General features: G+C 43.6%; 1 protein-coding gene across 1 annotated transcript in view; it reads right to left on the reverse strand.

The window, feature by feature from the left end:
- Nucleotides 1-3,088: 3,088 nt before the first annotated feature.
- Nucleotides 3,089-14,314, reverse strand: part of LOC110522550 (exostosin-like 3) — a 50,446-nt gene continuing 39,220 nt past the window's right edge. Inside the window, exons 4-6 of the mRNA XM_036976152.2 lie at nt 9,157-9,301; nt 8,875-9,003; nt 3,089-7,499 (exon numbers count right to left, since the gene is read on the reverse strand). Coding sequence (XP_036832047.1) covers nt 7,290-7,499; nt 8,875-9,003; nt 9,157-9,301 — 484 coding nt within the window. The 3' untranslated portion in view covers nt 3,089-7,289. The remainder of the gene's footprint in view (nt 7,500-8,874; nt 9,004-9,156; nt 9,302-14,314) is intronic.

Here is a 14,314-nt window from a genome sequence, read left to right on the forward strand (position 1 = left end):
CACCTCTGGTCATGAAATGGACCATTCAGTCTCAGATTGAGAACAATTTTGTCATTAATTTCCCAGATTCTGGTCCACAATAGTATATCTTCATGTAATTGTTTACAGAAAATGATCTAAATACGACCATACATACAGCATCTCCTACAATGGACTATTTTAATCCTGAACCGAAGACCAAACGGTGTGGAGAAGAACAACGACTTCAACAACCGTTCTTCCGGGGTTGTACTGACCATATAAATAGAATGACTAAAAGGGACAAACCCCTCAGACATGGCAATTTGACTGGAACAACTCACGGGTTCACTCAATATGGCTGACAATTCTACGGTACTGTCCTCAAATGACACCAGCATATCAGACATTTCTCATCTGAAGCTCGCAGCCATCGACAACGAGGATGATGCAATGGAATAGTGTTACCATGACTGTTAGAGCCAGCTGGGCCTGTCACAGTCTGCTACAACTACAGCGCCGAGATAAAGTCAACAAACCCTTTGGATTTCTTAAACTGTTATTGTGTCACAAAGTGATATTAAAATGGATTTTATTCCATTTCTTTGGTCAACGATCTACACAAAATACGATGAAATGTCAAAATGTATTTTTATTTTTTAGGATTAATGGGGGAAAAAAAGTGCAATACTTGACTATTGACTTCTATATATTGTGCTGTATGTATGGGGGACAGAGGAAGGGGTAGTCATTAACAAATTATTTCACACAGTGAGTCCATGTAACTTCTGTGATTTGTTAAGCCACAGTTTACTTCTGAACTCATTTAAGCTTGCTTAAACAAAGTGGGTGAACACCTATGCAACAACTGTATTTTTGTTATTTCATTTCTATTCATTTGTCAAAATGTGTAGAATCTTATTTTAATTTTGACATTATGGAGTATTTTGCAATTAAGTCTTTTTCAATCCCACTTTGTAATGCAACAAAATGTGGAAAAAAGTTCAAGGGGGTTTAGACTTTCTATAGGCACTGTATGCTAATGAGCAATGCTTATTTATTCACTGTTTACATTCTCGTTACATTATGCAATATCCATTTGACAGACTCATTTTTGGTGTTATTTTAGGGGTTTCTTTTTACGGCTGTTTCATCTCCCCATGCATTGTTTGTTACACGTCTTCTTGTTGTGGTCATCTGAATCATCATCATTTGAGAATAGAAAAACAGTATTAGTTTTGTTGTGGCTCACTGGGTTGTCTTTTAAACATTGTTGCAGAATCAAAACACAGCACTGTACCCCAGTGGTCAACAACCTTTTCTGAGTCAAGATCACTTTCTGAGTCAAAATGCAAGCTGAGATCTACCGCTCAGATTTTTTTTATAAACATGACTGAAAAATCTTAAGCCTATGCAACATTAACCAATTAAAAACAGTTCTGTAGCAATGAGGCCCAATACATTATCACTGCATTGGCTATGCTTGAATTGCCCTGCCAATGTTGTTTCTCAGGTCATTTTGAAATTAAATTTAGAACATTTAGGTAAATGATCACACTGGTAATAGATAATTTGTTGTATTACTTGTGAGGCACAAATTAGTGAGCATAATAATTAGCTTGCATCTGATGGTCAATCTGAGGGGAGGGAGGGAGGAGAGGGGAGGCTGCCTCTCACTCACGGTCCCTCTGCCCTCCTTCCCTCTGTGGAGAAAAGGGGACAGTCTTCCAGCTGATGGTGAAACTCAAATTACACTGTATTACTTCTGCCTCATGCACAAATGAATGTTGTTACTCCTATGACCAGAGAAAGTGAAATATTCCTCGATTTAAAAAAAGACAAGCTGCTAATAATAATAAGGCAAGCTTATCGAAACGCTTTGCTAAACTCATTCATTGCAGCTGCAGTGCTGGTGGCTTGTAAAGGTGTTGAAGTGTTGAATAAGAACTAGAACATAAACCTACATGTAAAAACAGCAGCTCTTCACTGTGTTCGTTGGGTCTCTTTGCTGTGCAACAAGACTTATTTTTAAAGTCTATGGCTCGAGAACACTGTGCAGACACCATGGTCTGAGCTATCTGGTTGGCCAGCGGTGTGCCTATAGGGGCACTTGATTGGCTCTCTGGGAACAATTTACCTTCCCGGTACTAGGGCAGCAGAATCAAGTGCACATACCGCCAACAGCGTGAAACGCATAGAAGGCTTTATCGTTGTTTTTTTACAGAAATAGTTGGTGATCGACTAGGAATGCCTTGGAGATCGACCGGTTGGTGGCCAACCCAGCACCTTTAATTTGTCACAAATTAGAGCTATTGTCACCCTGCATGAATGTCATGACATCTCCACACTATGTTCTTCCATGGAAATATAATCTAGTTATTCCATTTCTATGTGGAGAATCCCTGGTGAGGAATAGACCTACTGTATGACAAGCAGCATTCCACACAGTAGTATCATGACACGTGTCCTGCTGACTCTGAAGCAGGACTGGACACACATTTGACTGTGAAACATGTTTGAAGAGGAGAACACTAGTAGTAGCACCAATGTTTTACTGTAACAAGAACAACCTCCTCACTCCTGGCTGGAGCAGCGGGGTGCGGGGGTGTAATCTCTCCTCTCTCTTTGATGTCAGAGACTCAGTGTTTAGTTCAGGCATGTTGCCCAACACCCCACTCCCATTGGGCCAGGTGTCCTGCAGCAAACAGCCAAACAACACAAAGTCCTGTGGAATGGAGTCACTGTGACAATCTCAATTGCACACTCCTCACGTCCACTCTCCTCGCCTCCTCAAAACCCGATTGGATGAGAAAACCAGAGCTCGCTCCCCTGTGACCTTCTCCTCCAATGGGTTTTGAGGAGGCGAGGAGTATGCAATTGAGATTCTCCCATGGTGAGATTGGTGACACATTGCTCTAGTCTAGTTTGAGACCCAGTTTGCTGACTGAACTAAATCCCAGTCTATCTTGCAGTATCATCGACTAAGCTGAACAAGCTCATGAAGAGGCTAATAACACGCGGGTTGAGAGAATGAAGCATTGCATGTCAGGAATGTAGGTCTACTGTTCTATTTCTGCGGTAAAGGTGGAGACAGGGAGCTGGACGACGAAAGAACGACACGAGTCAGAGCCATGTTTTTAACCAACTTTAATTCCATGTTTGGCCTTCAATGGTTTATTTTACCCTGTCATCATTGGTCAGTCTGGTACAGAACAGGGCTGGCAGTAGTAGTTGCAGGTGCTAGTCCAGGGCCATATTCATTAGCGAACACAAGCAAACAGCTTTAGTGTTGTAAATTAAAACTCAATTAAAACAAGCCTTTCTCATTGGACTAAATCCATATATTCCCTCTGCTTCAGTCTGTTTGGTGTATAATGAACAAGACCCAGGGTTGGGTGAGGGACAGTCACAGGAGCACCGTTTCAGAACACGTAAACACCTGGCTACAGGAACGAGTTTCGGCTTTTTCCTGGCCCTCTTTCCTCGCTTGTTGCCACGGCAAAACCTCCTGTGCCACTGGCCCCGAAGAAAACTGAAAGGGGAAGGATGGCGGTGGGACTTTCAAAGCACTGTGCGAGACGTCACCCGACCAGACCCCTCCCTGCCGCAGGAAATGTCAGAAGTCTGTCAGCCAGGTAATTATGCAGGCAAAATCTGGAGCTCAAACTGAAGCTACTGCACCTTATTGCAAATGGATTGACCCAGAGTAATAAAACCGGTTTAACTGAGCACATTCACCCAGACTGTTGTCTCAAAGTCCTGATCTCAGATCAGTTTTGCTTTTCACCTGTCAAAGGATCCGGTTAAGATTGGTGCAGGCTAGAGCTGATCCCAGGTCTGCATTTTAGGGCAACTTTTACGACGTGCAGTCAATGCCACATCGAGCTACCGCTTTCAAGGAGCAGGGACACTAATCCTGACACTTATAAGAAATCCCACTACGACCTCTGACGAGCCGTCAACCAGGCAAAGCCTCAATACAGACTAAAATCTAATCCTACAACACCGGTTCTGACACTCAGATGTGGCAGAGCTTGCAAACGATCAAGGATTACAAAGGGAAACCCATTCATGAGCTGCCTAGTGACGGAAGTCTACCAGACGAGCGAAATGCTCGCCTAGAGGAATGCACGAGAGCACCAGCTGTTCTGGACGACTGTTTGATTTCGCTCGCCATAGCCGATGTGAGTAAGACCTTTAAAACAGATTAACATTCACCGCGGGGTCAGATGGGTTCACAGGACAGGAACAAAGAGCATGCTCTGATCAGCTGGCAAGTGTCTTCAAACATTTTCAACCTCTCCAGGACCCAGTCTGTAATACCTACATGTTTCAAGCAGACCACCATAGACCCTGTGTCCAAGAATGCCAAGGTAACCCGTCTAAATCACTATCGCCCCGTAGCACTCGGCTGTAGTGAAGCGGGTTGAGAGTGTCTCGTTCCTCGGCATCCACATCACTAAGGAATTAACATGGTCCAAACACACCAACACAGTCGTGAAGAAGGCATGACAACACCTCTTCCCCCTCAGGAGGATGAAAAGATTTGGCATGGGCCCTCGGATCCTCATGAAGTTCTACAGCTGCACCATCTTGACTGGCTGCATCATACCGCAAGGCGCTACATTGCGTGAGGCCCAGTATATCACTGGGGCTGAACTTCCTGCCATCCCAGACTTCAATAACAGGTGGTGTCAGAGAAAGGCCCTAAAAAATTGTCAGACTCCAGCCACCCAAGTCATAGACAAGCGGTACCTATGCACCAAGTCTGAAACCAATAGAACCCTGAACAGCTTCTACCCCCAAACCTTAAGATTGCTAAATAGTGAACCAAATAGCTACCCAAACTATCTGCACTGACCCCCTTATGCATCAACTCTTGACTCATCACATACACTACTGCTAGTGCTTATTATCTATCCTATTGCCAAGTCACTTAACCCCTACCTATATGTACATATCTACCTGAATTACCTCGTTCCCCTGCACATCGACTCCGTACTGGTGCCCCGTGTATAAAGCCAAGTTATCTTTACTCATTGTGGATTTATTCCTTGTGTTATTATCGTTCTCTCTACATTGTTGGGAAGGGTAAGTAAGCATTTCACTGTTAGACTACACCAGTTCTTTACAAAGCATGTCACAAATAACACTTGATTTGGTTTTCGTTAGTTAGTGTTGTAATGCCGGGTCAGTCAGGGGAGCAGGTTCCGTTGTCTGAGAGCTAATGACCAAGATCACATTCCATTTTATTGCAGTCATTTCTATTCACAAACCCCTTTAGAAGCAAGCCTTAGAAGATCCATTTAATATATTCAATTAAATAAATATACAGAAAGTATATGTGGGGCGATAATGTTGAGTTCTAGAAAAGTAGCCTCCCAGAGTAAGACCAATCCTATTTTCTGATCAACAGTGTTGTCATCTCTTCTGAATCATCTGAAATAAAGGATGCATTGTTAGTTTATATCATCCAGTCAAATGAATGGAATGAAGCCAGGAAAGGTCAAAGTACATTAAGTAATAAGGGCTGCATAGTACAAGGGCGGGCGCTGCCATTTTCATAGCCGAGGGACCTATTTTTGGGGGGGATGGGGGTGGCCAAGGTGGAAGAGTACCGTCTAACGGGGGGGGGGGTACCAGACTGCATTGTGCACTTTACAAAACATTGTGCTGTTTTTCAGCATATAACATCGTACCTATTTGGCAAAAAAACAACATTAATTGAGCATGAAATCGTTATGAAATGAAACTTGAGGGACCGACATGGAGACGCTGTACAGAGAAGAAGCTCCTTTTGAAGGTTCAAACTGAATGAAACTGTAACCTTCGACATGATTGGACCATGATGATGAGAGACAGAAACACCAAAACATCTTCAGAGCCGAAATAAGCTTATTTTTCAATTCCTTGTACAATTGATGCTCCTGCGGGAAGTTTCCCCTAAGTCCAGATCTGGAATCAGATTCCCCTCCCCAATCCTAACATTAACCATTAGTGGGAGAAATTAAAAACTGACCCAAGATCGGCATCTAGGGGCAACGTCACCCTACTCCATTACTGAACACTTAATTAGGACTACTCAGACATTTAACAATAACCATTGGTAGACCAATATCACTAACATCCAAAAAGTCAGAAAAAAGCCAAGGTCTGACTTTACACCAATGTAGTCTGCTGTAGGCTTAATGAATGTGTTAGGTAATGGGATTCCAACTAATACAGTTTCCTATGAATATTTTACAGATTTTTTCTGGTAAACTTGTGGCATAATGGTCCTGTAGTCTCCATCTGAGGTCATTTAAAGACAGAATGACAAAGACCACTTTCTAGCTTAGTTTAGGTCTGCCCATAGAAATATAATCTACTGTGAAATTGACATGGTCTGAGGACCTTTACCCGTTCTAGTGATTCTATGGGTCAGCTAATAACAAGAGGTTCTGGTGATGACTGACCATCCCACATGGAGATTTACACTACTAAACACCATGGAAAAAAGATCATTGAATAGAATACTTCTGCGACCTTCAGTGCTTCTCTCACGGTTTCATATACAAGAGTAGAGTAAATACATGTCAAATTAGTTTACAAATATAAAATAAACGACAAAAAACAAAACAATTTGTGCAATGACAAATGGTATGCCTTTGTTTCTCTCTCAAAGGGTGAAATGTCTAGCTAGCAATTCAGGAGCTCAGGGCTGGCCCACGTGACAGTCCACTGTCTCATTCTCTCCCTGTGTCAGTTTAAAACCAGTCCGTTGTCTAGCTAGCAATTCAGGAGCTCAGGGCTGGCCCACGTGACAGTCCACTGTGTCATTCTCTCCCTGTGTCAGTTTAAAACCAGTCCGTTGTCTAGCTAGCAATTCAGGAGCTCAGGGCTGGCCCACGTGACAGTCCACTGTCTCATTCTCTCCCTGTGTCAGTTTAAAACCAGTCCGTTTACAATGCCAGTTTGAGTTTGTCTTGCAGAGTCAAGTTAATTCACTGTCCTTGGACAGGCAGTGTTGCCAGCGTCCTCTCCTCTTTCTCTCTGCAGGCCCATAACAAGCCAAATGAAATCTGTAGTAGTTGATGATGTAACACACATGAACGACTTGATGAAGAATACAATTACGTTAAAAAAAATGATTGGCAGAGGTTCTTCTCAGCTTCCAGTGAAGGTGTGGTCTGTCTCATTCATCCTAGATCCATTCCTGGGTTTAAGCCCTCATCCCAAAACCTCCCTCTTTCTCAGAACCAGTCCTGTCTGCTCTCTCTTCCGTCCTGCCTGAGTTCCTCAGTCTCTAGCTCTGTTCTGCCCAACGTTCTTAGCGGGGCCATAGCACTGGGCTAGATGAACTTGAAGCACTTAGTCTTGTCGTGGGGCAGACGCGTCTTGAAGAGCACAGAGTCCACGCGGAACTGCGTGTAGAGTAAGGGCATGTAGCCGTACACCTTGACAAAGAAGTTGATGCACTTGTGGCGCTCGTGGAAGTGAGAGTCGTCATGCGACAGGGCCTGCGGGCAGCCGGGGCAGCGGAAGGTCCAACGAGACGTCACCTGAGATGGGGAGAGAGGGTGTGAGTGTGTATACATATCTAATTACAATGTAACAACCACTTCTATTGCTTTGTTGATACTGTGAACATGCAGTCGTAACATATGGTCGGTCGTACACGGAGTATACCAAGCATTGCGTTGCACCTCCCCTTGCCCTCAGAACAGCCTCAATTCACAGAGGCATGGACTCTACAAGGTCTCAAAAGTGTTCCACAGGGATGCGGGCCCACGTTGACTCCAATGCTTCCCACAGTTGTGTCAAGTTGGCTGGATGTCCTTTGGGTGGTGGACCATTCTTGATACACACGGGAAACTGTTGAGCCTGAAAAACCCAGCAGCGTTGCAGTTCTTGACAAAAAAAGGTGCGCCTGGCACCTACTACCATACCCCGTTCCATACCCAGTTCCATACCCAGTTCCATACCCAGTTCAAAGGAACTTAAATATTTTGTCTAGCCAATTCACCCTCTGAACGGCACACATACACAATCCCATTTCTCAATTGTCTCAAGGCTTAAACATCCTTCTTTAACCTGCCTCCTCCCCTTCATCTACACTGATTGAAGTGGATTTAACCGGTGACATCAATAAGGGATCATAGCTTTCATCTGGATTCACCTGGTCAGTCTGTCATGGAAAGAGCAGGTGTTGTTAATGTTTTGTACACTCAGTGTGTGTCAATGAATACTAGCACAGAAAGCTATTGGGCCAGTAACTGAAAGGTCGTTGATTAGAATCCCTGAGTCGACTAGGTGAAAAATCTGCCACTGTGCCCTGAAGAGAGGCACTTCAGATCTAATTGAAAGGCCCTCTGGATAAGAGTGTCTGCAAAATGACAAATGTAATTGTCCACGGCACACAAGATGGAGGCTTACTGCATCTCTTAAGGCTGATTTTCCAGAAAAATTCAAGTCACTTAGTTACAGGAGTTTACTTCCACTGCCTGCACTATTCAACAGCCTAATTCCTACCAGAGAATTCCTGTCAAGTTACACACTCCATCAAAGCATGTCCTTAAATTCCCAAACTAATTTGAAGAAACACCTCAGAATCAAGGCTCTGTATATCAAAGGGGCTAAAACTGAGGGTCTCACAACTTCCACTTGGCTTGGTTGGTATAATTAGTCCACTAGCCATAAATCTGTAAATACTAGTCAGAAATGTCTTGCAAATAGATTTAGAGGGAAACACAAGCTTAGGGCAACAATTCAATCTCGCTGTGTTCTGATTTATAATTCACAACAGTGTAACGAACATGTCAGGTTGAGTAATGGTCGGTCTAAGTGAGCAGAAAAATAAATCAGCAGGGCCCGGGGTGTGTGTGTTCAAAATGTGTACGTTCGGTGTGGGTGTGTGTGCATGCGTGGCCCACTGACCTTGATAGGGGGCTTGCGGGTGATATGCGACACCAGGAAGTTCATGGCGATGTCCTCACAGTTGATGTACTCATCCACCATGTCGCGGATGGCCTGGGGCATCACGTACGAGTACAGGTACGCGTAGTACTGCAGCAGAGGATCAACCAGAGTCATGTTCATTAGGGCACATAACATTTGAAACATTGGGATGAGTAAGACAGGCGAGTTGGCAGCAGAGTTATGTCGCATAGAGGTCAGGGGTCACAGGGTTGAATGATGGGAGAGGGGGAGGGACTGTACCTTGTGAAAGAAGGCGGCGCCCGTCAGTACCATGGACAGTTCACAGGAGTAGTTTGAGTTATAGAGCCATGACTGGTGGTTGACGTCCCAGGCATGGAACCTCCCAGGGAAGCCCACGATGCGGTCCCTGGCCTCCCTCCACACTCTGATAAACACAACGACACGTAGAGAAACATGATTACTGACCATAGTCTGATAAACCCAACGACACGTAGAGAAACACGATTACTGACCACACTCTGATAAACACAACGACACGTAGAGAAACATGATTACTGACCATAGTCTGATAAACCCAACGACACGTAGAGAAACACGATTACTAACCACACTCTGATACAAACCAGACTGTTATACAGTTACTAACCACACTCTGATACAAACCAGACTGGAATACAGTTACTAACCATACTCTGATACAAACCAGACTGGAATACAGTTACTAACCACACTCTGATACAAACCAGACTGGAATACAGTTACTAACCACACTCTGATACAAACCAGACTGGAATACAGTTACTAACCACACTCTGATACAAACCAGACTGGAATACAGTTACTAACCATACTCTGATACAAACCAGACTGTTATACAGTTACTAACCATACTCTGATACAAACCAGACTGGAATACAGTTACTAACCACACTCTGATACAAACCAGACTGTTATACAGTTACTAACCATACTCTGATACAAACCAGACTGGAATACAGTTACTAACCATACTCTGATACAAACCAGACTGTTATACAGTTACTAACCATACTCTGATACAAACCAGACTGGAATACAGTTACTAACCATACTCTGATACAAACCAGACTGGAATACAGTTACTAACCATACTCTGATACAAACCAGACTGTTATACAGTTACTAACCATACTCTGATACAAACCAGACTGGAATACAGTTACTAACCACACTCTGATACAAACCAGACTGGAATACAGTTACTAACCACACTCTGATACAAACCAGACTGGAATACAGTTACTAACCACACTCTGATACAAACCAGACTGGAATACAGTTACTAACCACACTCTGATACAAACCAGACTGGAATACAGTTACTAACCACACTCTGATACAAACCAGACTGGAATACAGTTACTAACCACACTCTGATACAAACCAGACTGGAATACAGTTACTAACCACACTCTGATACAAACCAGACTGGAATACAGTTACTAACCACACTCTGATACAAACCAGACTGGAATACAGTTACTAACCACACTCTGATACAAACCAGACTGTTATACAGTTACTAACCATACTCTGATACAAGCCAGACTGTTATACAGTTACTAACCATACTCTGATACAAACCAGACTGGAATACAGTTACTAACCACACTCTGATACAAACCAGACTGGAATACAGTTACTAACCACACTCTGATACAAACCAGACTGGAATACAGTTACTAACCACACTCTGATACAAACCAGACTGTTATACAGTTACTAACCACACTCTGATACAAACCAGACTGGAATACAGTTACTAACCACACTCTGATACAAACCAGACTGGTATGCAGTTACTAACCATATTCTGAAACCAACCAGACTTATACAGTTTTATTCAATTATGTAGAGGAAAAGTCAGCATTATACAGGGGGGAATGAGCGGAGAATTTAATCAAAATGTGACCACAATATATACATATTGTACTGTACATGAAGGCCTATAATGAAAATTATTTAGCTGACAACAAGGTCTCTACAGCTCATCAGCAAAGACAGCAATCTACAAGGAGAAGAGCTGTATAGAGGTATGCGTTGTGCATTCGTTTATCTCCCACACACTGCACCCACCCTCATCTCTGAGGGGGTGTCCTCTCTGCATGCACACACACCTCTTCTGGAGTTACCTACATTTCTACTTCTGGTGAACAGAGGAATTCTCCATAAGTGCACACACGTCAAGTATATACTCCTATCAAACATCAGACCTTTTCCTTGGCGATCTAGCACATTCTCATTACATGCATGCTTTATAAATTCCCAGTGGAGCGGTTGTTCTAAGTGAGGAGAAACAACATTCCAGGAGAGTTCTAGATGATGGGGTAACAGTCCAGGAGAGTTCTAGATGATGGGGTAACAGTCCAGGAGAGTTCTAGGTGAGGGGAAACATTCCAGGAGAGTTCTAGGCGAGGAGAAACATTCCAGGAGAGTTCTAGGTGAGGACAGGCAGTTAACCCACTGTTCCTAGGCCGTCATTGAAAATAAGAATTTGTTCTTAACTGACTTGCCCAGTTAAATAAAGGTAAAATAAAAAAATAAAAACATTCCAGGAGAGTTCTAGGTGAGGCGAAACATATGAGGAGAGTTCTAGGAGAGGCAAAACATTCCAGGAGAGTTCAAGGTGGGGAGAAACATTCCAGGAGAGTTCAAGGTGGGGAGAAACATTCCAGGAGAGTTCTAGGAGAGGGGAAACATTCTAGGAGAATTATAGGTGATGCGAAACATTCCAGGAGAGTTCAAGGTGGGGAGAAACATTCCAGGAGAGTTCTAGGTGAGGAGAAACATTCCAGGAGAGTTCTAGGTGAGGGTAAACATTCCAGGAGAATTCTAGGTGAGGAGAAACATTCCAGGAGAGTTCTAGGTGAGGGTAAACATTCCAGGAGAATTCTAGGTGAGGAGAAACATTCCAGGAGAGTTCTAGGTGAGGGTAAACATTCCAGGAGAATTCTAGGTGAGGAGAAACATTCCAGGAGAGTTCTAGGTGAGGGGAAACATTCCAGGAGAATTATAGGTGAGGAGAAACATTCCAGGAAAGTTCAAGGTGAGGAGAAACATTCCATGAGAGTTCTAGGTGAGGAGAAACATTCCAGGAGAATTCTAGGTGATGCGAAACATTCCAGGAGAGTTCTAGGTGAGGAGAAACATTCCAGGAGAGTTCTAGGTGAGGGGAAACATTCCAGGAGAGTTCTAGGTGAGGAGAGACATTCCAGGAGAGTTCTAGGTGAGGAGAAACATTCCAGGAGAATTCTAGGTGAGGAGAAACATTCATGGAGAGTTCTAGGTGATGATAAACATTCCAGGAGAGTTCTAGGTGAGGATAAACATTCCAGGAGAGTTCTAGGTAAGGGGAAACATTCCAGGTCAGTTCCAGGAGAGGAGAAACATTCCAGGAGAGTTCAGGATAATTCATGACAAATGACACCATTCATACAGTGCAGCATTTTGCCTGCCCGGACATGCTGCAGTGGCTAACCTTTAGATGATGCACAGAGTGCTGTTCACATAATCACAAGTCCCCACTTAGGCTTTAAACGGTACTTAAAGCTACAGCCTGGGATTTAAAGCTGTTCAATAGTAAATTAAATCCTTGATATTTACACCCATTGATCCTTGAAGAATGTAACTTAGAAATGCCTGAGGGACATAGCATAACCATGTCTTTACCATTACCCAAAATATAGGCTGAGGTTTTATTTCTCCATTGTTTAAAAACAGCAAGAATGTAAACAATGCATAGCTTCAAAATATGGTTAAGATTTTGTAAAAATATGTTCAGTCATTGTATGTAGAGCGCCTGCTATGGATTTGGGATGGGTTACATTTCCCTAGCACGGCCATTTTGTTATTTATTTTTATCCAAGAACGTAGCTTTATATATGGTATTACAGTGCATTCGTAAAGTATGTTTTTGTTTAATTACAGCCTTATTCTAAAAATGATTAAATACTCCGCTCAGGTGCATCCTGTTTCCATTGATCATCCTTGAGATATTTCTACAACCTGGTTTGAGTCCACCTGTGGTAAATTCAATTGATTGGACATGATTTGGAAAGGCACACACGTCAATATAAGGTTCCGTAGTTGACAATGCATGTCAGAGCAAAAACCAAGACATGAGGTCGAAGGAATTGTCTATAGAGCTCCGAGACAGGATTGTGTCGAGGCACAGATCTGGGGAAGGGTACCAAAATATGTCTGCAGCATTGAAGGTCCCCAAGAACACAGTGGCCTCCGTTGTTCTTAAATGGAAGAAGTTTGGAACCACCAAGACTCTTCATAGAACTGGCCGCCCGGCCAAACTGAGCAATCAGGGGAGAAGGACCTTGGTCAGGGAGGTGTCCAAGAACCAGATGGTCACTCTGACAGAGCTCCAGAGTTCCGCTGTGGAGATGGGAGAATCTTCCAGAAGGACAACCATCTCTGCAGCACTCCACCAATCAGGCCTTTACGTTAGAGTGGACACGCGGAAGCCACTCCTCAGTAAAAGGCACATGACAGCCCGCTTGGAGTTTGACAAAAGGCACCTAAAGGACTCTCAGATCATGAGAAACAAGATTCGCTGGTCTGATCAAGGAAACGTCTGGAGGAAACCTGGCACCATCCCTACGGTGAAGCACGGTGGTGGCAGCATCATGCTGTGGGGATATTTTTCAGCGGCAAGAACTGTGAGACTTGTCAGGATCGAGGGAAAGATGAATGCAGCAAAGTAGAGAGATCCTTGATTAAAAACTTGCTCCAGAGCACTCGGGACCTCAGACTGGGGCGAAGGTTCACCTTCCAACAGAACAACAACCCTAAGCACACAGCCAAGACAACGCAGGAGTGGCTTCAGGACAAGTCTCTGAATGTCCTTGAGTGGCCCAGCCAGAGCCAGGACTTGAACCCTTTGAACCCGACCCGAACATTTCTGGAGAGACCTGAAAATAGCTGTGCAGCGACACTCCCCATCCAACGTAACAGAGCTTGAGAGGATCTACAGAAAAGAATGAGAGAAACTCCCCCAGTACAGGTGTGCCAAGCTTGTAGCGCCATACCCAAGACTCGAGGCTGTAATCACTGTAAAGGTGCTTCAACAAAGTACTGAGTAAATGGTCTGAATACTTTCCGAATGCACTGTATATATTCATGGTGAGGCAAGTCTAGCTCGGGTGGTGCTTGAAAATTCAACATGGTCCATTTTTCTCTTGTTGATCTGTCAGGGTCAGTGAGATGTGTTTGTTTTGTGTGGTATATTCTGTGCTTCAAATGCTTTTCAATGTCAGTGTGGTTGGTATTTGGTATTTTATTAGGATCCGCACGAGCTGTTGCAGCAGCTGCTCTTCCTGGGGTCCACAAAAACAGCTCAAGGACTGAACTACATAAATGTAAAACGTCCCATACAACCTACATATCA

The sequence above is a fragment of the Oncorhynchus mykiss genome, chromosome 4 (genome assembly GCF_057628025.1).
Source record: "Oncorhynchus mykiss isolate SJ-2025 chromosome 4, ASM5762802v1, whole genome shotgun sequence".
Lineage (NCBI taxonomy): Eukaryota > Metazoa > Chordata > Actinopteri > Salmoniformes > Salmonidae > Oncorhynchus > Oncorhynchus mykiss.